This window comes from Centrocercus urophasianus, unplaced genomic scaffold (assembly GCF_019232065.1).
Source record: "Centrocercus urophasianus isolate 14NV4802_14NV808 unplaced genomic scaffold, USGS_Curo_1.0 seq_34, whole genome shotgun sequence".
NCBI lineage: Eukaryota > Metazoa > Chordata > Aves > Galliformes > Phasianidae > Centrocercus > Centrocercus urophasianus.
In genome coordinates, this window is record NW_024884911.1 from 3,182,267 (window position 1) to 3,206,098 (window position 23,832).

Here is a 23,832-nt window from a genome sequence, read left to right on the forward strand (position 1 = left end):
AAGTTTGCCTTTCCCCCAGCAAACAGCATACCACAATCTATCACCTCTCTTCATTTTTCACTTTTAACACCTTGGCAGATAGACACTCAGTACAAAGCAGAACATCCCGTCATTTTGTGGAAGGAAGACTCAAGTAAAGGGAGATTCCAGTATGCATGAGAAGAGCCAGTGTTGCACTGGAACAGAGCCCCAGGCTGTCTGCCAGTCCCCAGTCCGTCCTCATGGACTCTGCTCTATCTAATCACCATGATGTTCTCTTGACTCTTCAACTGCTCTCTGGGGCAGAACATTCATTTATTGATTTTTGCCCTCACTTTCCACCTACCCTCGTCTTTCAAGTTGGATATTAGGAAACATTTCTTCTCCAAAGAGCAGTGATGCAGTGGCACAGCTGCCCAGGGAGAGCTGGGGTCGCCATCCCGGAGATGTTCCAGTGCAGATATGACACAGGGATGTGTAGTGGGATGGGTTGGGGATCTGGGAGATCTTTCCAACCTTCATGATTCCATGATTCTTTTCAGCCTGGGGCTCTCCACTCCTCTTCCAGGATATGAATGGAAGATGTGTGGCTGTGGAGAGGCGAGGACCAAAATAGGTTTATGACCCATCCTGCATCTCATGTTTTCCTTTTTTCTCCTTCCTCTATTTGTCATGGATATCCTGAAGGCTTTTATCAGCAAAATCCCATTTCAAGCAGACAACCCCTACTGCCCTAACCAAAAATAATTGTTGTGGTGATACCTTACACTCGGGATCAGCTTCTCCCAGCGCATCTCATTCTTTCTCTCACATCAGCAACCAAATCACATCCATGTAATGCTGGAGAGCCTCTTCCAGCGCGGCGGCTGCTCTGTTTTCCCTTCATCAGCGCTCTGGTATTTTGCTGGATCTGGAAGGGCTCTCGGTCAAGTGCTGCCACTTAGCAATCCTCGCTGGGATGCTATTGGAAATAACCACAGATTCCTTTGTGTCCTCAGCAAAGGGCAGGAGCCGCCCAGCTAATGAGCGTGTCAGCACCTTTCCTAATTCCCCGCCTGCCGCCCTTTGTCGCCGAGGCTCGCAGTTCCTTTCTGGGAGCAGTGAGATTATGTGCTGACTCGTAAAGATTAATTAAAACCCAAATTGCTGTTTTTAGCCGCACGATGACAGGAAGGCCTCGTAGCAATAAATCTTTCTGAGGATGGACCGAGAGGGAGCGGCAGGGAGGGCTGTGGTGCCGATAGCTGCTCCATTGTGTCCCGGCCTTCCCTGGGGATGGCCCACACACGGACCCTATGTCTGAGCGCTCAGCCTTTCCTGCAGGCTCTCACAAAGGCTGCTGGTTGCAGCCATGCTCAACGTGTGACCCACTGGTTTCTCGTTTTCAGGGCTTCCCAGGGGACATCGGCCCACCGGGAGAAAACGGCCCCGAAGGCCCAAAGGTGAGCAGAGCTCTGTGCGGGCTGGGAGGCAGCCAGGAAAACACAGGGCTGGGAAGGGAGGGCAGAGAGCCCCGCAGGTCCCCCTGGGTTGCTCTGGCCAGTTTGGGCTGTTTGACTTGAGATCCCTCCAAGAGTGGGGCATACTTTCTTTTTCATATTTCTTTTTTTTTTTTTTAAGATTTTTTTTTTTTTTTTTTTCCTGAAACAAAATTGACATTGGATGATGTCCTGTGGCCGTGGAAGAGAATTTCTTCTTCTAATGGCCTTTCTGGGCTTATGTTACTGTTTTTCTGAGTGTCTTTTCCTTTGGCCTTTCTCAGGGGAAGCCGGGAGCGCGGGGTTTACCTGGGCCAAGAGGGCTGCCTGGACAAGAGGTGAGCATCCTCAGACCAAAAGCATGTGGGATTCAGAGAATCACATTGCATATTGAAGATTAATGCATTCTGCAGTGGTGCCTGCGATCCGAAATCCTCTGTTCCTTCTGAATCTGGAACTAAATGCTTATATTCGCCACTCAGAACCACACAGAGGAGCTTCCAATGGCTGCAGCCCTTTGCTTCCAGTCCCTGCTGACATCTTTTGACCTGAATCACTGCGTTGGCTTTTCTCCTTCAGTCTGTTCCCCCACACCCACATGCACTTCAAACGGATGTTAATGCCCCTTTCCCTGCACACCCCTTTGCAGGGCATGCCCTGACCTGGCTTTTGCTTTCTGCTCCTTTTAAGTATGTTTTCTTTCAACTGTGAGACCTGCAGGCTCCTCTCTCTTGATGGAGCAATAAGATTTGTAAAAAGAGCACATCAGCTGAAACTGCTGTTCTGCAAAGATTTGTTTGCCCTAGCACCTCTGAGCCTGCAGCTTTCACCTCTCATTGCTTGGGAAAACCTGAAACTTCCTTCCAATCATTAAAACAGGACAATTGCCACTGACTTAATTGTCCTGGAGCTGCACATACTATATAGCAGCTTCCATGGCTATAATGTGGTGGCTTCAGCATGGTTTCTTCTCAGACCACTGTCTGGAGTCATGAAACGTTTTGTAAAACATACTCCGTGCACACATGGGCAGGAGCTCGGTGTAATAGCACTTACCATCCTCGCTTTTTCTGGGAATTCTTTTGCTTGCCTTCTGAATGCAATTAATGCAAATTAGCTCATTTATTTGCACTGAAATAGGAAAAAGAAAAAATTCTAGGCAATTTACGAAGGGAATGAAAGCTTTGCATTCCAGGTTCAGGCAGGCATGACCAAGCTGCCTTCAATTTACTCCAGTTAGCAAGCATAAAAGTAAGACTGAAGACATGGACATGGACTTCAACGTGAGCTGAGCTGAAGGGCTGTGGATGTGCAGCAGAGCACGGCAGTGCTGCTGTTAGCCCAGGCCGAGGCTGTGAGTTCCACCTGTAGCAGTGTGCTGCAATGTGGGTGTACGTCTGAGCCTGCTGAGCTGGGTGCCCGACTTCCAGCCCCAACCTCAGCCCGCCAGCTTGTGCCACTTCATTGCCACAGCTTGACCACCAAAATGAGAGCAACGAGAGCTGCGGCAGCCAAGGGTGCTTTTAATTTCTCTCTTGGCAGTTGGTTTTGAACACTTGAGATAATTTTTGTGAAGCTTAATTGAAGGCCTCCTAGAAGCTGTAGATCTGATTCTATCACAGTTGGTGTAGAGCCAAGGGAGAAAGCTGAGTCCAATTGCTGTGTGAGATTTTGAGATAGCTCCGTCCTGCAGCATGTGTAGTCCCATTTGAAGGCAAAAGGGAAACCTCCATACTGTTGCCAAGTGGTTCTGTGGGAAATTTTGCAACGCTATTTTTGTGGAAAATAAAAGAAGAAGAGTAGATAGCTCTGCAGCATCCATATCACTGCCAAATCAGATGAAGTAGAGTTCAGTGAGCATGTCCAGTGTATCCCATGGGCTAAATCCAGCCATGAGAAGCTCACACTACTGATGTTGACTTCGGTCAAATTTTGGATGGCCTTTGCCAGCAGGTCTTGACTTCAGATTTTATTTCTGAAATGAGGAAAGATGAGCTTCAGAGATGCTGAGCTGCCTGCTCTAGGGTTCAGAGGGACTCCGTTGTTAAAATGTGACAGCTGAGCACACAGCCTGTGTTTAACCATTGTTCATCCCGCAGATCTTTCATTCGTACTGCATGATGAGTCCAGACTTTGTCACTACTTTGCTCATTATTTTAATTTCTTTTCACCTCAGGGAGATGAAGGACCCTTAGGACCATCGGGAGTCCCTGGTTCAGAGGTAGGTTTCAGTGGTTTACTCAATTGCTATAAACTCCATTCACCTCGCAATGAAATTGTAGTTAAAACAACGTAAAGCTTTAGACCTTCTGGTTCGGGAAGTTGTCTGCCCCTCTAGAAAATAATGTGTTGTCCATAGCTTGGTTCAGTTTCGTGATCCAGGATGACTGAAAGTCAAGGAATAGTATTTCACAAGGTGTTGAGCATGACTCTGATTTTATAACTTGTTTAAGGTCTCAGACCTTGAAAAACCCTCTACTGTTCACTCTCTAGATAAAGCGCTTTAACTGGGATCCATTTCTCTAAGCAGCCCTGACTGGTTCCTTGATTTATAGTATTTTTCAATGAGAGTAAAAAGAAAAGGAAGGAAAAAGACAGGATATTGAAGCAGAGTCCTTTTTTGTCATCTACATCACGAAGAACACAGTGATGTATTGCAGAAACACAGTTAGGAGAAGCAACAAGAGTATTGTCGTATCTCTGAGCCTGCCAGCTCAGGGTTTTATAGTGGTTGTGTTCGTAGTTGTCATTGCATGATAGTGAAATATCTTGTAAATTGGAAGCTGTGCTGAGAGCTTCTGGGTGGATCAGGAAATAAATATTTTATTTTGTATTTCTCCTGCCTTTCTAGTAGATGTTTCTGTTCCTTTCTTGGAGCAACACAACAAATACAGTTACAACAGTGCCTGGAAGAACATGAGTGTTGTCCTAGCTAGAGGGAAGGATCGATAAGAAGGGTCATTATGAAGGCCCTTGGCTTGGTGGGTTATAGTCCATGCATAATGTTTCTGGTGTGATGTTTAAGCAATGGAGTTGACCCACAGGAGCATTGCTCATAAGCTGCACGTTGTCGTATGGGTTTATAGGCACACTGCTGTAACCCAGGGAAGCTACAGGAGTGTTATTATTTCGCTTTTTGTATTTATTATTCTTATGTGTATTTCAGGGTCGACCTGGCCGGAAGGGATTTCCAGGAAGACCTGGTCCTGACGGTCCCAAGGTGAGCAACGTGTTTGTGATCAGAGAAGCAGTGAGTGGAAGAAAGGACAGATAGAGGGATGCCTCTGTTCTCAACCATTCTCCAAGCCTAGGGTATTCAGTTCAGAGAGCACAAGGGAAACTCAGGTTTTTCTTTTTCACTGAATTTTGGGATCTCAGTTCTCACTTAAGCTTTTCAGCAAAAACTATGATGGTGCATTTTTTAAGCCACGTGCTTTATTATAAACAACAGCGTTCCTCTTTCGATATTAACATCTTCTCCCCCATCACTTCATCTTATTTTCCATTGTTTCTCCACTTTTTTGTTCTAAAACAATGCACATCATTCCTATCTCTGCTGCCTAATTAGCAGCAGGAGGTACCCTAGAGCAGCCCGCTCTACAAACCCACACTCGAAAGGAAAGAGAAAACCCAACAAAAACAACCTCTTCAAACAGTAAATACCAAAAATGTGGTCTGGCAGCACATCTGGAGTATCTGCCTACTGAGAAAATACAGCTGCCATCACCCAGAGACAATAGTGCTTAGTGGTGAGTGGCCTCTGGATGGCCCATCCAGGGCACAGTGCTGGCTTTCAGCGCTGTCCCTCTATCCTTGGCAGATCTGAAATGCTCCCCTTTCTCCTGTTTTCCACTTCACCCCTCATTTTTCTCATTCTCTGAATTTCTCTGATCCTACACTATGATTTAGCTCATGTGAGTCGTTCTTGTGGTTTTCATGCTTCGTGTGACAGTAATGTGCCTATGGCTGAGATTTTGCAAGAGCAAGAGCAAGGTCATCACTGCCTGGGAATATTCGAGTTGCTTTTTCTTATTTTTGTTTCTTCCATTAGCAGGAGAGCTTCCTACATCCCTTATGTCACTCAGGAACTGTTCCTCCTTGCAGTGTCGCATATTCTTGCTTTCATCAGATTCTGCTCAGATCTTTGGGCTAATCGTGGTCCTTTCCTTCTCTCTTCCCTTAGCTGATGTGTTTGGGCTGTTGCTTTACTCAGTTGTTCTGATAGAAATGGTATGGGAGAAACACCCCAGGTTCAAGAGGATCCCCAACAAGAACTCACACCTTGCTAACCATGGGGATAAGTCACCCAGGACTAGGCTGTGCTACAGGAAGGCAGGCAGCTTGTAATTCAATGGCCGAGCTTGACTTTGTGTCAGTTATTTAGATAACTGAGTTATTGGGCCAGCTGCTTTTATGGGAATCTCACTCCAGAACTGTGAACGTTTCCTCCGTGTTCATGTCAGCTGTGTTTCTTGCTTTGGATGATTCTTGAAAGCTAAGGGAGCTTCTTGCTCACAGATTCACACTGTACCGAAGGACTGACTGGGAGCACTGAGTAACCATGTCCCTCCTTTCTCTTTCTGACACAGGGCGAGCCAGGAAACCACGGCCGGCCAGGGAAAGTTGGTGAGCAGGTAAACTCCTTGTTTTCATGTCTATTTGATGATCTCCTGTGTTCGGCATCTCTTAGATGATGGGGGTGCAGGCAGAGGATTGCAGCCAGGGGTTTCTGGCTACCTGAAACTGGCTGTGGTCCTGGTACTCCAGATGTGCTGTGAGAAACAAGTCATGTGTAGTGAGGCTGAAGCTCTTGGTGAACAGCACTGACAGTTGCCATGGGGTCTGTGTTGAATTGGATGTTTTCCCATAGGCAGTCTGATAAAGTTACAGTTTATCAGCACGCAGGAATGGCTGTGCTTCTGAAGATGAAGCCATGGAAACTGACGAGATTACGGATTTCTGCCTATTCTTCTTACTTCCAAAAGGGAAATTCCCAGCTTTGCTTATATAGGCTTGAAGCACCTCTGCCCTGATGTGCTGTGCTGCTTTCAGAGGAGGTAGTGCTAGGTAAGAGAGGCACATTGTACTTCTGCATTGTACCACAAGAGAGAACGTTCTGCTGGATTACCAGGGGACATTCATCATCCCTGTAGGCTTCAGGGTAACCACAGGCATCAAGGAAAGAGAAACAACCATCCCCATGCCTCTATGATTGAAACCGACCAGCTTGTCCATCACCAACCCTGAAATTGCAGCCATGGAGTCTCCAGTGTGTTCTCTGCATTCCTACATGACCGCACCACGCTGGAGGCAGCAGCTGGCCCTGGCAAGGACAGTGGTGCTGCTCAGCACAGCACTTTCCCTGCTTATGGCTGGTAACTTTGGCTGGGCTTAATTTGTCCAATTCCCCTGAATCAGCAGCTTGGGGGTTGCTTATCCATGGGTCTCCAACCAGGCATGTCCAACAAGCCATGATGGATCCCATACTTTTCCGTACCAAAGCTTCAGTATAAGTCAAGGATGATTGTTTCTGTCTGGAAATGAGCACTGTTTCTATATTCTGGTTAATAATTTACTCCATGAAGAGCAACAACTGGAAAAATGAAGATGCTCCTCACACCTGAAGTTGGGGCCCAAGTGCTGTTTGCAGCACCTTTTCTTGGGTAGTGCCTTCCTCTGCTCCATGCCTCAGTTTCCTGTCCTGTGGAAGACACAACACAGAGCTGCTGTCTGGTCCAGGGCCCAGTGAGGGAAGAAATCACCTGGCTCTGGCAGTGCTTACCACGATGCCTCCTGTTCTCAGGAGGCACCTATTGTATCACAGTTAAAAAAGGAATGTTTAGAAGTGCTTTGAGAACTTAAACAAGACGTTGAAAGACAAGCCATGGTTGGGATTGTTATGCTTTAATGTCCCTCAGGACTGACCTTGGATGAAAACCGTAGGCAGTGTTCACTGAAAAGAAAACACAGCTGGCCTCTGCTGACACTGAGACCAGCACGGTGGTATGAAAGCTGCCTGTTTTATTCTTAGTCAATTAGTCTCTGTCTAGAAATATCACCCAGAAAGAATTTCCATTTCCATACCAGTTAAGTCATTAGAACAAAAATGTCATGCCAGATTAGTGAGAAATAACTTCCCTTCCCATCACACCTTTGCTGGACAATGCTGGAGTGTTGCCTTCTCATTCCTTCCTCCACCTGAACTCCAGTGTTTGGTGGTAAGGCAGGGCTGGTTTTTGCAGAGCTCTGAGGGTTGAGCTAACAAGGTCACTCAGTGCTGAAACCTTCAGCTTATCCCTGTTTTCTCCTCGGAGATCTTGGTGCTCAGATGCTCCAGACTTGCTGCACAGGCCTCCCCGCAGTCCCATCTGGCTGGAAACGCTCAGCAGGGCAGCATGCAGAAAGATCTGCCATGCATCCCAGTGGAGCTCCCTTCTCTTTGCGTGGACACCTCTTGAGGCAAACACGGGAATTTCTGTAAGGTTTCCAGTGGCAGTTGAGCTCTGTTTAAGAAGAGCAGTATTTAAGCCACAGGGCAGTCTCTGGTACGTTGTTTTTCCATTGCAAGGACGCTGACTTGGAATCGCATTCATAAGATGCTTGTTGCCTTCAGATGCTGGAGGGACTCCAGCTGCTGAGTTCTTCTGCACCTTGAAAATGTGTGATTTAACCCTTCCTTGCCAGCGAATAGAGACAGAATAATATGGTGAAGAGTCACCAGCTGCCCTGAAGTTCGAAACACCAAGCAGGTCAATCTCACCTGAGACAGCACACTGGGGAAGGGTCTCACCAACCCATGGACTCACCAGCTCTGCACTAGAGAGTGAGAATATCAGCAGAGATCTGTGCCAGCTCAAAAAAGCTAAGGATGACCCACTTCCTTCATGGGAATGAGTTTTTATCATGGCAGAACAGCTTTTGGAGTCCTACCTCCTATAACAGAAGCTCCCATGGCGATGTTATGGCCACGTCCCCATCACACCCCTCTGAGAAGGACAGTCAACAGCAGTCCCATGGGGCATCTCTTCCTTCGAGGGAGCATATTGCCCTGATAGCCAAGGTTACTCTGAAGTAATTTGTCAAAGGAAACCAGCACCATCACTTCTCTCTGCAACACATTTTCCTCGCAGTGCTCTCACAAAGGAGGGAGGTGCATCAGTTCTGAAGGTGGGATCTGACACAGAGGTAGGGGTGGATGGGTCACAGAGCAGAGAATTGCACCTTTCTGAGCAGTGCCTTCCCAAAGCATCCGCCTCTCCCTCCGACATCTTTCCAAGCTGCAGCCCTCTCTGGAATCCCCATTGAGGGATCCAGAGGTGCTCAAGGGCACACGTTCCCTTCACCCACATCCCAGAGTGGAGCAGACGCAGCCCCGCGTCATGGCTGAGCTCCAGCATGCAGGGGGTTAAACCACATGGCTCCTCTGTGCGGGTCAGAGCGTCCTCCCTTAAATGCAATATTTACTGTTTTACTTTCCCTTTCTTTCATCTGAATGGGAGGATTGTACATTTACTCCCTCCCGCCCTTTGTCCCTGCTTTGTTTTGTTTTGAGTTCTGGCGAACCAGTAAAACAGAAAGGCCACGAGCAGATCCTGCTGGGAGCAACTGGCGGTGCCGTCCCCGGGAGACCCCGCTCACGCTGCGCTGCCGTTCCGTCCTTTCTCTCAAATGGGCAATGATTTATGCAGGGCTTCAGTGCCGACTTGCTCTCTGTTGATGAGAGCAAGGGGCGAGGGGGGCTTAATTATGACAGCATTGGAGAATAAACGGGGAAAACCAGACGGGAGTTAGGAATTGCAGCCCACCACTTTCCCCCTTTCCATCCCCCAAAGCCCCAAGCAATGTTTTAACAATCTCCATCCCTTTTCTGCCGTGCCCTTGGCTGGGGAGTGCAGCCAGAATCACAGCGATACGCTGAACCTTCCATCTCATATAAATGTTTTACATTTTTGCCTGTGTGCTGCGCAGCCACCGCTGCTGGGACTTCATGTGCACCGTTACACGGCACTGCCTGGAGCTGTGTGTGGTGCAGGGCTTTTTTCCAGTCCCAGGAACCTGGGAAAATACATTACGCTGCAGCCATTTTAGTATAACGTCCACTGTTCATCTATGCTTTGGTTTAATGTTGGCCAGCAATGACTCCTCTGGCTTTTATATCTAAACATTCTGCTGCATGCGCTCCCTCTGTGTCTCTACCACTTTGGCTGGTGAAGAACGTGATTACCCTATCTCCCCCAGTTGTTTCAGGTACTTCAGTAACTTACCTTGGCATGTCCATTTGGTATTCTGGCTGCCTGCAGACTTGATGTAGCCCAGAGCAGACAGCGTTGGCTGCAAACACTGCAGAGCTCCTGTGCTGGAAGCCCATCTGCACTGCAGGGTCCCTGCTCAGTACTGTTCTGAATGGTGACAACACTTGCTGCAAAAGCAGAGAGTCCCCATTCTTCTGAAGGTCACTGAAGAAACCCTGAGATACCTTCCCAAGGAGAGGGATTCTGCAGGTTTTTGAGAAACTGGAAATGAATGAATGGACTCTTTCTTAATTCTTTTTCTCTGTCATCTCCTTGTTCAGCATACATTTCCTTGTTTCATCTCATTGCTATGCCATTCTGCCTCAGCATTTGCTTTCTTCATGGCCTTGGGCTACTGGAAAACTTCAGTGATCTGCAGCAGTTATCAGCTAAGTATGTGCACTTGTGCCTAATTGGATGGGTAATTGATTCATCAGCCTTCAGCAATGCCACCCAGTGGCAACCTTGCTTATGCAGATGCTGAGCATTTGCCTGCTGTCCCAGTGGTTCCTGCATTGGGTCTCCATTGTCCTCCTGTCAGTGCAGCCTGTGCTGATGTTGGAAGGGTTGGTGACATTGGGATAGCAAAGCTATCCTGGTAGTGGATGTCTTCTCAAAGTTAACTGATATTTCCATCATGGCACAGTGGCATGACAGGTGCCTAGGACATCTCCCCTGGATGAATTTCTAGTGCAAGCACCTCATTCCAGGCTCTGAGCTCTCCCGAGTTTTTCCAAACACTCCTCACCTGGACGTTGCTCCCATGAGCATTGACAAGGGCTCTGCAGCTCCGGAGCCATGTGTGGCTGCTCAGTGCTTCTGCTGAGCCCATCAGTGCCTCAATGAGGAGCTCCCATCTTCAATGATGCTCAAAGGATGGCATTTAATTGTACCATGGGAAGAACATTAACGCATGAAGTCTCTTGGCATTTGGAGTTCTCATCCAGGCAATACCAATGGAGAATCCATCTCGTCCATGCCTTGCTCAGCAGCCACCTCCCAGCAGCACTCAGGCTCCCTCCCAGAACCAAACAAGCTGGAGCATGGCTGAACTGGCACCACCCTGCCAGCCCTGGGCAGGTTGTGAGGTGTTCCAACAGATGGATCCCCTCCATCACAGACTCACTGGATTAACTACCTAAATATATCTGTCTCCCAACAAGCCTTGCTGAGACTGGGGACAAAATCATGAGGGCTGCGTAGTGAGAGCTGACGGTGGCACAGAGGACAATGCTTTAAATCTCCAGAGCCAGAAACCTGCTAAGTTAGTAGGAAGGATGCTGTACGTCAGTGCTCCAGAACCTTATCTTGAAATGGCATGTTTCCATCTCCCTGTTTAACAGCAGGTCTGTGTTTTCTTCATTATCCCAAATGCTGTTAAATGCTGACAAATGATGTTAAAAGATAGTTTGTGAGTACTGGGACAGACCTGCTGCCCTGCTGACCCCTCAGACCTTTATTTCCTGCCAACATCCCAATAATGTGACACTATCCAAGGCAAAATGAGTTTGCACAAAGGTCCAATTAACCCAGAGGAAATCTAGCCAGTGCAGCAGTGAAAATAATGGTGACTCCCAGTGTGTGCAACCCGGGAGCTCCCACTATCAATGCTCTTGGGGAAGCTGTGCTGACGTTTAGGGAAATGCTTGCAAAACAAAGCCACGCTACAAGCTCAGCCTCTCTAGGAAATGTTCTTAACTCATCCCCTGTAGTGTGCACTGTGGCTCTCACAGATCTCAGTGCTGCTGTCCCAGCTGGCCCAAAGCAAAACCAGCTGTGGAGTTCAATGCTGCTATGACTGGGAGCACCCTGTCTGCTCTGGTAGCCAGTAGGAATTGCTGAGCAGCACACAGGGGATGCTGGACTGCCTTAACCAGCAAGGCAGACCAAAGAAATTGTTTACTTTCCAGCAAGTGGAACTGAGAATTAATTGTGCTTTTCTCATGCCTCAGGGTCTAATGGGATTCATTGGTCCAGTAGGGGAGCCTGGAATAGTGGGAGAAAAGGTAAGATTGCTGGCAATGAATCAGTTGCTCTAACTTTGCAGGATGAGGGAGACTGGGATGGGGGAGTATTGAAGAGGTTTAATTTTCTGTGCAACACCCAGCTGGGAATGCAGCATGTCCAGGATGTCTGAGCTAGTCTTGGGCCAGGCAAATTAGCGTGCATTTACCCTCCAAGGAGAGGTTGTTAAATATTCTCTGAGAACACCGATTCTTTTAAGTTTTATTCATTCATAATCTGCCAGAAATCTCGTGTCTGACAGTTAGTTCTGCCTTTTCTTCTGGGAATGAAGGAGCTGAATGAAAGGAACCATCAGCCCTGGTTCCTGGTCCGGGGGTGAGTCCAAGGAGACCAGATTGCAGATGTGTGCAGAGATGTGCTTGCTGCCTTGTCATTAGGGGCACACAGAACCGGGGCTGAGGCTGTGCTCAACAGGGAGGCTCACCAAATTCTCAGAGTGAGAGTGCAGACCCATGTCCAAGCAGAGGCTGCTCCAGACCCCCTCCCCTTTTCGTTTAACCAGCCCCACGCTGCCTGCCTGTCTGGTGGTTGCATTGGGCATGCTGCTAAGGGCTGGTGCCCTCTGCTGTGCGGTACTGATACCTGCTTCTTTTAGGAGGAAAAACGACTTTATTTTCTATAAAAAAGAAGTAAATGCCCATTAATTCATTTTTTCCATTAGAGTGCAATATGATGCATTCCACACTTCAGCTCTCTCTCTTCTGTCCTTCCAAGCACTGTCCTCTGGGTAATGATGTCACACCTCTGTGACATGATGTTGTGTTTGCTGTAGGTGCATTTCATTGCTGCCTGCAGCAGCCCCGGCAGCCCTGTGTCCTCTCTGCTGTGTCAGGGCAGTAGCAGAAGCAGGCTGAGTCCAAACTCTCAAAGCGTGCAAGGAGTAAAAGGGAGGATGTGAAAAAAGTGGTGTGAGCTGTGTTTTACAGAAGGAAAACAGGAATAAAGCTGTGGAGCATCCGAGTCGCTGTCTCTCAGTGACTGAGAGCTATATCTGCTGCCCTGAATTAAGTGAGGAGTGAGGAGGCTGCCATGCAGGAGATGTGGGAAGTAAATTCCCATCTGGCCCTACTGACTCCTAAGCCAATGACCACGTGAGCTATCCTTCTGCTACAGATTGACTCTGTACATGGCCATGTTACGTTTGTGTCAAGGCAAACCCTTTGAAAATCTGCCCTAGGAGATCCTCAGCACAGCTGCGATTTCTATCAGACTTCTCCTTCTCTACCAACACAAACTTAGGGATGACAAAAATAGCTATCATCAAATCAAAACCTCAACCAGGCCTCCAGTTGGCATAGCGTCCTGCAGCTTACTATGTTGCTGCGAGCTAAATGAAGTGGGAAATGTGCTTTCGTTAGACAGAGCTGAGTCAGCAATCCCTACCCTGAGAGCTGCAAAACTTAAGGCTGAAGCCAGTAGGATCCAAAGATTATCAAAGAGAACAATACAGTTAATACATACTTAATAAAATCCATACATTCACAGGAAAGAAAAAAAAAAAAAGTATGTTGGTTTACAAGGGCCAACTGGTGACAACACACACTCTGGAGCTTGTTTTTAATAAGATGCTTAGAGCCCAGAAAATATTTCCCCTTACAGTATAACTGCTGGAAGGTAGGTCAGAATTTGGGCGTAAACTGCTTGGCAGCGTTTGCTGACTCCTCCTTCCTCATCCCCCTGAGCACACAGGCTTTACACACCTAATTCCCTGTGCATTGCCAGGGCTGTGGGGGCAGCGGTGGTGGGAATTGCTGCTGTCCCCAGAAAAGAACCAGTTGAGATCCCATGGCCAGAGCCACACACCAGTGGTCATGGTGATGCTCACAGTCTTGTGCCTCATCCCCTGTCCTTGGCCAAGGGTGTGCTTGGAGAAGTGACATGTTCTGCAGGTGGGGTATGTTATTTATTGTAATACCAAATGTTGGCTTGTTTTAAAAGCGCTGATACCTTCATCTGGCTCCCCAAAAACACAGGTCTGCAGATGGCTGCTGTTTGTGCTGTGGTCTCAGCCCTGCAGGACAAGGGGTTCCAGGCAGTCTCTTTGTGTTTTATGGCTGTGATTCTCAGCCCTCAAGTCCATAGCTCTCCAATCCACGTCCCTGAAATCATCAGAACGTGGTGGTGGTGGTGTAGGACACAGTCATGTGGTGCCATGGTTGGGATCCAGCCTCAGCCCTGTAGGGACTCAAAGGTGGGCTTGGTCCCTCGGTGTTTGAAGATACATCTCCTCAGATAAAGAAGGTCAGCTCATGCTTGTTGTCCATTAGCTGCTCTGATGAAATGGAAACCTGAAAGACGATGATTTGTGTTCTGTGCCAGAAGCCTTCCTGGCAGAAATCTGGTAGCACAGACTGCAATGTGGGGATCTTTCAGTTATTTCATTGCTGTAGATCATTATGTGTAGATCATAATTCCTCACTTTCCCTCCCAAACCTTTGTCTCTCCCAGGGTGACCGTGGCTCAGTGGGACCTCCAGGCCCTCCTGGAGTCAAGGGGTCGATGGTAAGGAGTAAGTCTGCATTCTCTTGCTCTTGCTGCTGCCTCTCTCTCTGTCCTAGGGAATTGGGTCTTTGGGTTTGCATGAGAATAGCTAAATCCTTCCTGTCTCTGTTGGATGGGGATGCCATTTGATTGTTTATTGAGGAACCACCACTCCCCAGCCTTAGTCTCTCTTGCAGAGAAACATTGGGTTGCTACGTGTGTTCTGCATCTCCACAGCTGAGGACCTGTGTCAAATAGAGACAGCTAGGAGGCTCAAGCTGTGGCACCTGAAGGATTACCTGCAGGCCTCAAGTTGTGCTAGGGGACATTGAGATTGCATATTAGGGAAATTTCTTCTCAGAAAGTCTGGCACAGACTGCTGGGCAGTGGTGGGTACACCATCCCTGGAGGTGTTCCAGAACCATGAAGATGTGGCTCTGAGGGATGTGTCAGTGGGCATGATGGGGTGGGTTGATGGTTAGGCTTGATCCTAGAGATCTTTTCCAACCTTAAGGATTCTGTAGTTCCATGATGACCTTTTCCCAAGCATCCTGGCTTTTGAACAGATCAGTTCGGGAGCAGGGATTCCCAGACCTCTGTTGTTCACATCCTGCTGTGTTGTCAGAGGCAGCTGGAGATGTGGAGCTGCTTGGGCAGCTTTACACCGTGCTGCTTTACTGTGCTGTTTGCTTCTCTTTGGGGATGCTTGTTTAGGAAGGATGATGAATTCCTCTCTCACTCTGATATGCACCCCCTGTGTACCCTAGTGCAGGACCCAAAGATTGTTGCAATAATTCAGCCCACTGTGTTCTGGTTTGTTCAGAAAACCTAGCTGCTTCAGTTGCTAGCAAATCTGGGGCTGGGCTGACAGCCTGGCCTGGGCCATCTGCTCATAAGCTCTTTCACCTCAGCAAATAACAGCCCTGCCTGACCTGCAAGCAGCAGCAGTGCCTCATTTTCTGTCTTTTCACTTGGAGGTGAAAAGGGCTGGGCACGTTCCAGAGACTCACACCAGATGTTCTTCCTTCCCTTGCAGGGGCACCCTGGGATACCAGGAGCAGTGGGTTTTCCCGGAATTCCTGGACCAGCAGTAAGTAAAACTTACAATCCCTGTAACAGTGCACACCAGCAGTCAGCATCCCGTGTCTTGGGTGTTCATGTGTTGAATCAAACAACTGCCTCAGCTGATTCGAGTTTGAAGGACAGTTTATGAACCAATTTTGCTCAGCATGTGAATTGCCACGTTGTGGTGAATCAGGAGGAAGATTACAGGAGTGGAGTGGGGAGTGCCAAAGGTTTGGCCTTCAGCTTCATGGCAGCTTTGCCTGGTGTGGGAGCGTGGGGATGCTCAGCGCCCACCAGAGGCAGCGGTCCTTCCATTTCCTTCAGTGCCCTGTTCTCCTGCAGGCAAATGACCAACAGGTTCATCCAAGCAAAATGTTTCCTACAAGGTTGCATTTTAAAAAGTCATAATTCAATAAGACAAACTTCCCAGCAAAGCCAGCAAATCAAATAATCCGCTAATATTAAATCCCTGCTCTTATTAGCTCCAGCTGTTTCTTCCTGTTTCTCCACCAAACAACCTTCATTATTCACTTCTGCAGCCAGACCTGTGGCGTGTTGTTGTTATTTGTCCTCGGCTGTTATGCTCCTCAAGAGGAAGCTAGCCAGTGAGCCTGATTAATTCAGCAGAGGGTGAATGGGAAGCAAAGGTGTAGTCAATAGTAGGAGACTCTGCCCTTGATTTCAGCTCACTGAGGTTTCTGAATTCCTTTTCCCCCTTCCTGCTCACCATCATGGTATACTTTTTGTGTTAGTTTGTGGTTTTGAAGATGAGGTATATACACAAAGTAACTAAAGGTTACTCATCTTCTGTAATACTTTCTTTACATTCCCAGTATGGTATCTAATTTCTGCCCTCCAAATTTTGCCACTTCAATTAATCTTTTAATGAGCTATTTGGGATAGCCCAAGACCTTCAGTAGGATATTCCAAGTACCAACAAAGAATTTCATTTCAGTATGTGTTTATCATAAAAATCTCTATAAAGCAGGCATCTGACACATGTACTGCTTGCCTGTGCCACTCACTACTGACCTCATCAGCCAAAGTTTTACTGTGATTACAAGTAGAGTTGCCGTAAACCAACCTTTCCATTTTCACTGCAGACAGCTCAGTGTTTGTGTTCTGGACATGTATGCCATGCAGAATAACTCAGCTCCAAAAGCAAGATCTTTATGAGTAGCAGTGGTACAAGCAGTAGGGAGATTCAAAAGTCCAGCTTGCAGCATTGGCAGTTGGCAGAAACTATTAATATATAAATAGCAAACTTGATGTGGAATTTTTGAGAGAGTGTGTCAGTCTGAGGTTTTCTTTTCTGACAGCAGAAAGGTACCAAATTCATATATTGGTTTCTAAAGTTGTAATATAGACATAAGTCCTATTAATTGAACACATCCCTCATATCTAAATCTGATACACACTTTGACCAAAGAAAGCTCTTACATTTTCTTCTGTATTTCACATATGCACTCAATGAATCAAGAGAGAACAAAGAAGACCCAAAGCTTTTCTGTAAAGGTGAGAGGGACACCAATAGTCTGAATGAAAACAGCATCTGTCTGCCAGCACAGATATATTTGTGCAGCATTCACAGGGCAACAATTGCCCAAAAATAAAATCAGAGTTTGGTTGAAAAAAGCAAACTTGGATACCTAAGATGAGGTGTCTGATTTTGTATTTGGATAAGTGAAGAAAACGTCCTGGTTATTATTATGTTTTGTGCTGACACGGCGCAACAGCTGCTTTTAATAGTTGTGGAGGGAATTCTGGATGCTCAACTGGATGCTCAAACGGTACCACTTACACAGACAGCTCAAGCATACAGACCTCAGCCAGAAAGCCTTGCTTAAATGTTGATAACCGAGGGACAATCAGTGCGTTCGGAAAAAGACTGTTTGCAGCCAAGTAGACGTGGCTGTGGGTTGGCAGGAGCTCAGGAGCCCACCTGCTGGTAGGGGCTCTATGGCTGATGAGGGGACACGGGGTATCATCTGCCCACCTCCCACATCCTCACTGTGCTCCCTCTCCCTGCAGGGTCCGGCAGGAGCCCGTGGTGCACCAGGGATCAGAGGGGTGAAGGGCCGCCGGGTAAGTGCTCCCTGCAGGCTGTAATGCCTCTTCTCTTCTGGCCTTTGGAAGAGGGATCAAGAAAGGCAAGAAAGACGTTGAAACCCTGGAGAGTGTCCAGAGAAGGGCAACCGAGCTGTGGGAGGTTTGAGCACAGCACTGTGGGGAGCAGCTGAGAGAGCTGGGATGGCTCAGTGCGGAGCAGAGGAGGCTCAGAGGAGACCTCATCGCTCCCTGCAATCCCTGAAAGGAGTTGTGGTGAGGTGGGTCTGCCTCTGCTCCTGGGGAACAGCAATAGGACGAGAGGTGTTGGCCCCACGTAGTGCTGGGGGGTTCAGGTTGGGTATTGGGGAACATTCCTTCTCACAAGGAGCGGTGCTGCACTGACGCAGCTGCCAAGGGAGTGCTGGGGTCACCATCCATGGAAGTGTTCCAGACCTGTGGAGATGTGGCACTGAGGGACGTGTCGGTGGCCATGGGGGTGGGCTGGGACTGAACATCATCTTTCCAACTTTAACAATTCTATGATTCTGTGAATCTGGCTGATGGGTTTTGGGGTGCAAATCTTCACAGAGGTTGGGGCAGCACCTCTGCAGGCCCATTTCTGAGATGCTGTGAAACAAGTGATATGCAAGTGATGGGGGTGAGCAGAAGGTTATCTGAGTGTGCTGCTGTGAAAGGAGTTCAGCCTTGTCCCAACCTCCCACATTGTCAGACAGGGTTTGTGGCTGCTTCTGGTAAGGATGTGAAGATTTGGTCATCTGAGGGTGGGTCACAGCTGGGGAAAGGAATGCTTGTAAAGGACTGGGAAAGGCACCTGTGCTACCCGTGTTCTGCAGGGCTGTCAGAAAGGTGTGTTTGGCACTGTCATTTACAAACATAGCCTGTGTTTTCCTGTATGTTTTTCCAACCCATAACACAAGGCCCTGACTTTATCCGTGTGTATCTAACAGCACCAGCGTGAAGCACGTGTGAACCTTTGCCCTGCCTGGGGAGAGCTGGCCCCCAGCCTGGCACTGGGGCACGGCGCTGCCGAGCACTGCTGACAGTGCTACAAGTGCACGTTGCACTGGGTGAATATTTCACAGACACTCAGTGTCAACTCGTTGTGGTTCTTCCTGCTCCATTTGGGTGACAGCCGACAGCAGAATGACCTCCAGACCTGCCAAAGCTGCTTGTTTTCCTGGCTGTGTCCTCCAGCCCTCGTCCCACTGAGCTCCTCAGTCTTTCTTCTTCCTCAACGGGACATTCATTGCAGGAGCATCTCTGCTGTGGGTTGTTTCCCCTTATCCAGCTGCTTTACAAAGTATTAATAACAAGCACACGTGTATTCTGCTGAAGGCCCCAGTAACAACATATTTTGCATTTCTCCCTCCAAGGACCTTATGGTATCTGTTTCCATGTTTCATTTTCAAAGACGTAGGCTGAAGTAAACTAAAAATTTTGCCCACCCCCAGACTCTGCTTCTACTGCAACTCCTGCCTGGGGAATTCGGGACATCCCAAGGCTGCATATGTTTCTGTGCACCAGAGCTAATACTCCATTTGAATAGCTGGGACTGGCAAAAGGAAATGGAATAACCAGCTAGAAAGCACTATAACCACAGTTATGTACCCTGGAACATTTCTATGCTTTAGAAGCATAGCTAGAAGGGCACCAATGACATCCAAGCCAAGCAGATGTGTATGGGGATTCATCTTTGAGTTCAGGGCTGGGCAGAACATCTTCATCTCTGCTCCCATCAGAGGAAGCTCCCTGTGTCCTTGCTCTCAGAGCACCTCTGGGATCCTGGTTTCTGTGTGCTACACAGTGATTAATTGAGCTGTCCAGGCTGTCCATGAGCAGACAGAGGAGAAAGTGGAGGCGTTCCGCTGCGGGAGGCATTGAGTGGACAGCGGAAAATATCTCAAGGTAAAAGTGCAGCAGGGAGCTGAACGGGAAATGCCTTCTGAATGAATCCCAGGCTGCCGGCTATGAGGGCTCTGGGAGAGGTGGGAGCACACTGGGTATGTCTGCCAGAGGCTCTGGTGTGCGCTGGGATGGGATTGCCCTGCTGCCAGCACTGAGCCTGTCCTCATGGCAGCAGCTGCACCGCCGCAGTGTTGGGCTTCTGAATTGTGCAAGACTCACTCCTGTCATGCAATCGTAGAACAACCCAAGCTGGAAGGGACCCATAACATTCATCAAGTCCAATCCTCTTCAGCTTCTTACATCTCCTGGCCTGAAGTCCTCGAGCCACCAGGAAGGTATGCCTGACCGAGCCGTTTTGGTACAAGCTCCACTTATACCAGCAGGAGGGATGAAGGGGATATTTATTATAACGCTCATAAAAGCAAGAGCCAAACTGGATCCAGTTCCCAAAACAAAGGTCGGCTGGCACAGGTTTGGATTTATGGGTTTGGATATAGCTGGATGCAGAGGTGGGGTGCCAAGCCCTCAGGAGCAGTCCTGCAGCACACCACTCCCGCCAGCGATGTCCATCCCCAGAGTGATGTACAACATATCAGAGATGTTCAGCTTGGCAGCCATGGGCTGTGTTTCCTCTCCAGAACCACAGTAATACAATCCCTATGGAATTTGCAAGACGGGCACCCTTTCTAAGAACACCAGCAGAGAAAGGCAATTTGGATCCTACAGATTTCAGTGAATATGATGCAGGAAAGTTGCTGTTGTAAGGAGCGGCAGATCTCCTGCCTGGAGGATTTCTGGTTTGTATCTCTGTCTCTCACGTTTTCTTTCTCTTCGTACTCTCAGAAGATATTCCAGGCACACAGTATTCTGTGTTTGTTTGCTTTGTCTTGCTCTTGGTTTTCTCAGGATGGGGAAATGGTCCCCAATTGTAATTTCAGACGTTACCCTCTGTCTGTCCCCGCATACAGAAGGGATGTAATTCAATTCAGAGTGGAAACATGAAGGCGGCCTCTGCCAGATGTTTGTGGATTCCATGAGCTCTGTTTGTGGAGACTTCATTAAAGCAATTTCACTTTTGAAGAAAACGTAAATAGCAAATATGGTTTTGATTGTCAAGAACAATGGAGCCTTTTTGGGGTCTGTATTTATGTTGTGATAGCTTTTGAGTTGTCAGGATAGAAGTACAACTTTTGAAAAGAATATCCTTAAAGAACTGTGACTTTCTTTTCAGTCATGACAAGGCATTGTTCCTCCCCATCTCTTTGCTTTGTACATCCAACCAAAACTGAGCAGTCTTCCACAGACACGACATTCCCTCTTTGATTCCCAAAGGATGAGAAATTGGGACCTGAAAGTCCAGCCTTCCTTCCTTTCATCCCTCTTCATTGTAGCTCTTGGACACGTGCCTGACCTTCTGTGAAGTGGCCGTGCTCCATTCTTTTAGCCAAAATAGCCATATTTGTGGAGTTTTCTCCTCTTGCTGGATGGGATGCTGGCTTTCCAAGTCCCAAGCAACATTTCCCTTTTCTAGCTTGCCACCACGTCCTGCAGTCACTGTTGCCCAGGTGCAGCCTGCAGAGAGGAGATAGGACTTGTGCACCTGGTGGAGGACTGCTGTCTCCCTGCCAGCCATCCCCACATCACAAACTGCAGGAATTCATAAGCACAAGGAATTTGTGGTGTTATGTAAGCACCCTGGAAGTGGTTGTTTATTCCAGGCCCAGCTGAAAAATTGCCTATGGAGAAATAGCAGAGGTGTTTTTGGTTTGCTCCCAGGGATCTTGCTAGCTGGCTGAAAAAGCATTGAGCATGTTTGAGGGAGAGTTAGATATGGATCTGTGGCTGGTGATGTCTCCAATCTTCAGTCAGGGCATCTGCTTGCTTTTCATTTGGCTGGACCATAGTAGTGAAATGTCAGTAGGTGGATAAAAGGTGTCATCTGGTCTGGTGGCACTGCCCCAGACCAGATTTTGGATGTGCTCTTTGGGATGGACATAGCAATGCCACTGAGCATTGACCCCAGCAGGTTAACAGGTTCTCAGATCTCCCTCAGCTGTGAACCTGCATCTCCCTGCACAGCCCAAAGGAGCAGACAGGTCTCCATCCAACCCCGTTTTTTTTTCCTCTTTGCTTTGTAAAGCTGCTCAGAGTTCACACTGTGTGTGCAGCCGTGGCCCAGCAGAACCTCCCCTGAACTGTGCACTGCCATACAACTGTTCACATGGACCAAAGCAAAGCTTCCTTCACTGTTCCATGGGCTCCTGGAAATCACAGAATCAGTAAAGCTGGAAGAGACCACTGAAGTCATCAAGTCCGACCATCAACCCATCACCACTTTGCCCACTAACCTATCCCTCACATGCTGACACCGGCAAGAAAACCATTCTCACTGCATTTCCTACCCCATTCTCAAGATGAGTCCGTGCCCTGCGTGCCCTCGTGTGCCCGGGGAAGGCAGCGTGCCGTGCGCTGCAGCATTGGCACAGGATGGGCTGGAGAGCTGCCAGGACCTCGCTCACCCCTCTCTAACCAGCGCTGTCAGGAGAAGAGAGATTTGAAGATTTCACTAATTGGCTGAATGCAGCCTTCCCTGTCAGGGCGAATTAGGGGAAGCCTTCATCCTGGGTCGGAGCACAGGAGGCTTGGGGAAGATGAAGCTTGCCACATGCATTTGCGAACACGGGGTCACTTTCTCCTCTTTTGGGTCAGGCGCTGATGAGATGTGTTGTGATGGGATTAGCCAGGTGACTGCTGCGAAGGGAGATTGCCCTGGCAGGTCCTGCCATGCTGCTGACAGGGCTCTGCTGGAGGGAACGTGGATACGGCAAACAGCCCTGGCTGCAGCGCTGTGCTGGGGCACTGTCCCTCCGTCCGTCCCGCAGCCCAGGCAGAGCTGTGTTTTACTGACATGCAGTGCAGGCTTTTGGTTAGTTTGTCTCTGGTGTGCTTGGCGGCACGGGGTTCTGCCAAGCACGGTGGAAGTTTTTGCATTATTTTATATTGACAGCATTTGTCTGCTGTAGCAATTTGGCCAAGTTTCCTGCGCATCTTCGGCTGTTACACTGCCGTTCTTTGTGAGTCTCTCCCTGTGCCTGTCATTTTGGAGTTGCTTTTCTAACATGTTGGCTCCCTGATGCTCTTATTACTTTTGGCACTGGGCTCGCATCCCGATTAAGCACATTGGCTCCTGTTTTCTCTATTTCCGCGTTGGCCTGCTCTCAGAATTCCTCTTACCATTACATTCTAGCACCGCTCTGTGTTATTATTTATTATTTATATTGCAGTAGCGCCTGAGAGTCCCAGCTGAGATCACAGCCTGATTGTGAACATGACGTGCATTAATACAGTCTCTCAGTATTCCCTTTTTATTCCGTTTTATTTTGCCTGACCACGGCTCTGTTTGTTCTCCATCAGTGTGACATGTGGGTTTCTGGGGTTCGAGTGGTGCAGAGGGCTGTGCATTCAGCTCTGCTGCAGCTCGAAGCTCAGTCATGGGTCCTCTTTGCAAGACCAGGGCTCTCACAGCTGAGACCCTCTGGAAGAACACCTTCCCCTCCTGCAACACGCCTGAGCTCACCGGGATCCCTTGGCACCTGGGCTCCTGTAGGTTCCAGCAGCACCTTGTGTGTCCCGTGCACCTCAGGTCTCCCTTGCCTCTTGGACCCACCCAGGTACAGATGCTGGCCACAAGACCAGAGATGACAAAGCAGGCATGGCCAGCTGCACTTCTGGCATGCACATGCACAAGCACTGCCTGATTCCTGACAGCAGCCCCTTCCTTAAAGAGCAGGGAGCTGTAACTTCAGCTGGGAACTCGTGTACCTTTCCGTGTGTTTTGTCATAGAATCATGGAATCACTAAGCTTGGAAAAAAGACCACTAAGATCACCAAGTCCAACCCCAACCCAGCCCTATCATGCCCACTGACCTTGTCCCTCAGTGCCTCATCTCCATGGTTCTTGAAAACCTCTAAGGGTGGTGACCCCACCATTTTGTAGGCTTTATTGTCCCAGTTGTGACCACGAAGCAGTGTGATATGCCAAGGAGCAGTTGGAAAAGCAGTGTTTATAGGAAGGAAAAGATCTGATATCAATAAGGCTAGAACTGTGAGCCTGTGCACTGCAAAGCCGTCATTGTGTAAGCATTGCCTGAAAGTAAGGCTGTTCCTCACACGCCTTTCTCCTCTGGCTTTGGTTTGCAGCTGGTAATTAAGTTTAAAAGGGAATAAAAATGTTCTGGTGCTGTGTGTTGGCAAATGGTTGGAAATGAAACAGAACAAAGCACAGAAGGGATCTTTTGAGTCCTGGACTGCCCTGCTCAGCCTCCATACACATGATTGGCTTCCCCAGACCACAGCTAGGGTGCTACTGTACTTCCCAGTGAGTCAAACCTTCATTTTTTCTTCTCTTTTGCCTTTTTCCAGGGTGCCAGAGGGCCTGATGGACCAGTAGGCGAGCCAGGGTCACGAGGTGCCAAGGTGAGCACCAGCCTGGCTGAGACTGCTCTAGGCTGTGTTGTGGACAGACCAAGGTCACAATG

General features: G+C 48.4%; 1 protein-coding gene across 1 annotated transcript in view; it reads left to right on the forward strand.

The window, feature by feature from the left end:
- COL27A1 (collagen type XXVII alpha 1 chain) overlaps positions 1-23,832 on the forward strand; it is a 126,098-nt gene that overhangs the window by 64,286 nt on the left and 37,980 nt on the right. Inside the window, exons 20-29 of the mRNA XM_042830756.1 lie at positions 1,368-1,421; positions 1,742-1,795; positions 3,634-3,678; positions 4,624-4,677; positions 6,047-6,091; positions 11,701-11,754; positions 14,222-14,275; positions 15,291-15,344; positions 17,351-17,404; positions 23,717-23,770. Coding sequence (XP_042686690.1) covers positions 1,368-1,421; positions 1,742-1,795; positions 3,634-3,678; positions 4,624-4,677; positions 6,047-6,091; positions 11,701-11,754; positions 14,222-14,275; positions 15,291-15,344; positions 17,351-17,404; positions 23,717-23,770 — 522 coding nt within the window. The remainder of the gene's footprint in view (positions 1-1,367; positions 1,422-1,741; positions 1,796-3,633; positions 3,679-4,623; positions 4,678-6,046; positions 6,092-11,700; positions 11,755-14,221; positions 14,276-15,290; positions 15,345-17,350; positions 17,405-23,716; positions 23,771-23,832) is intronic.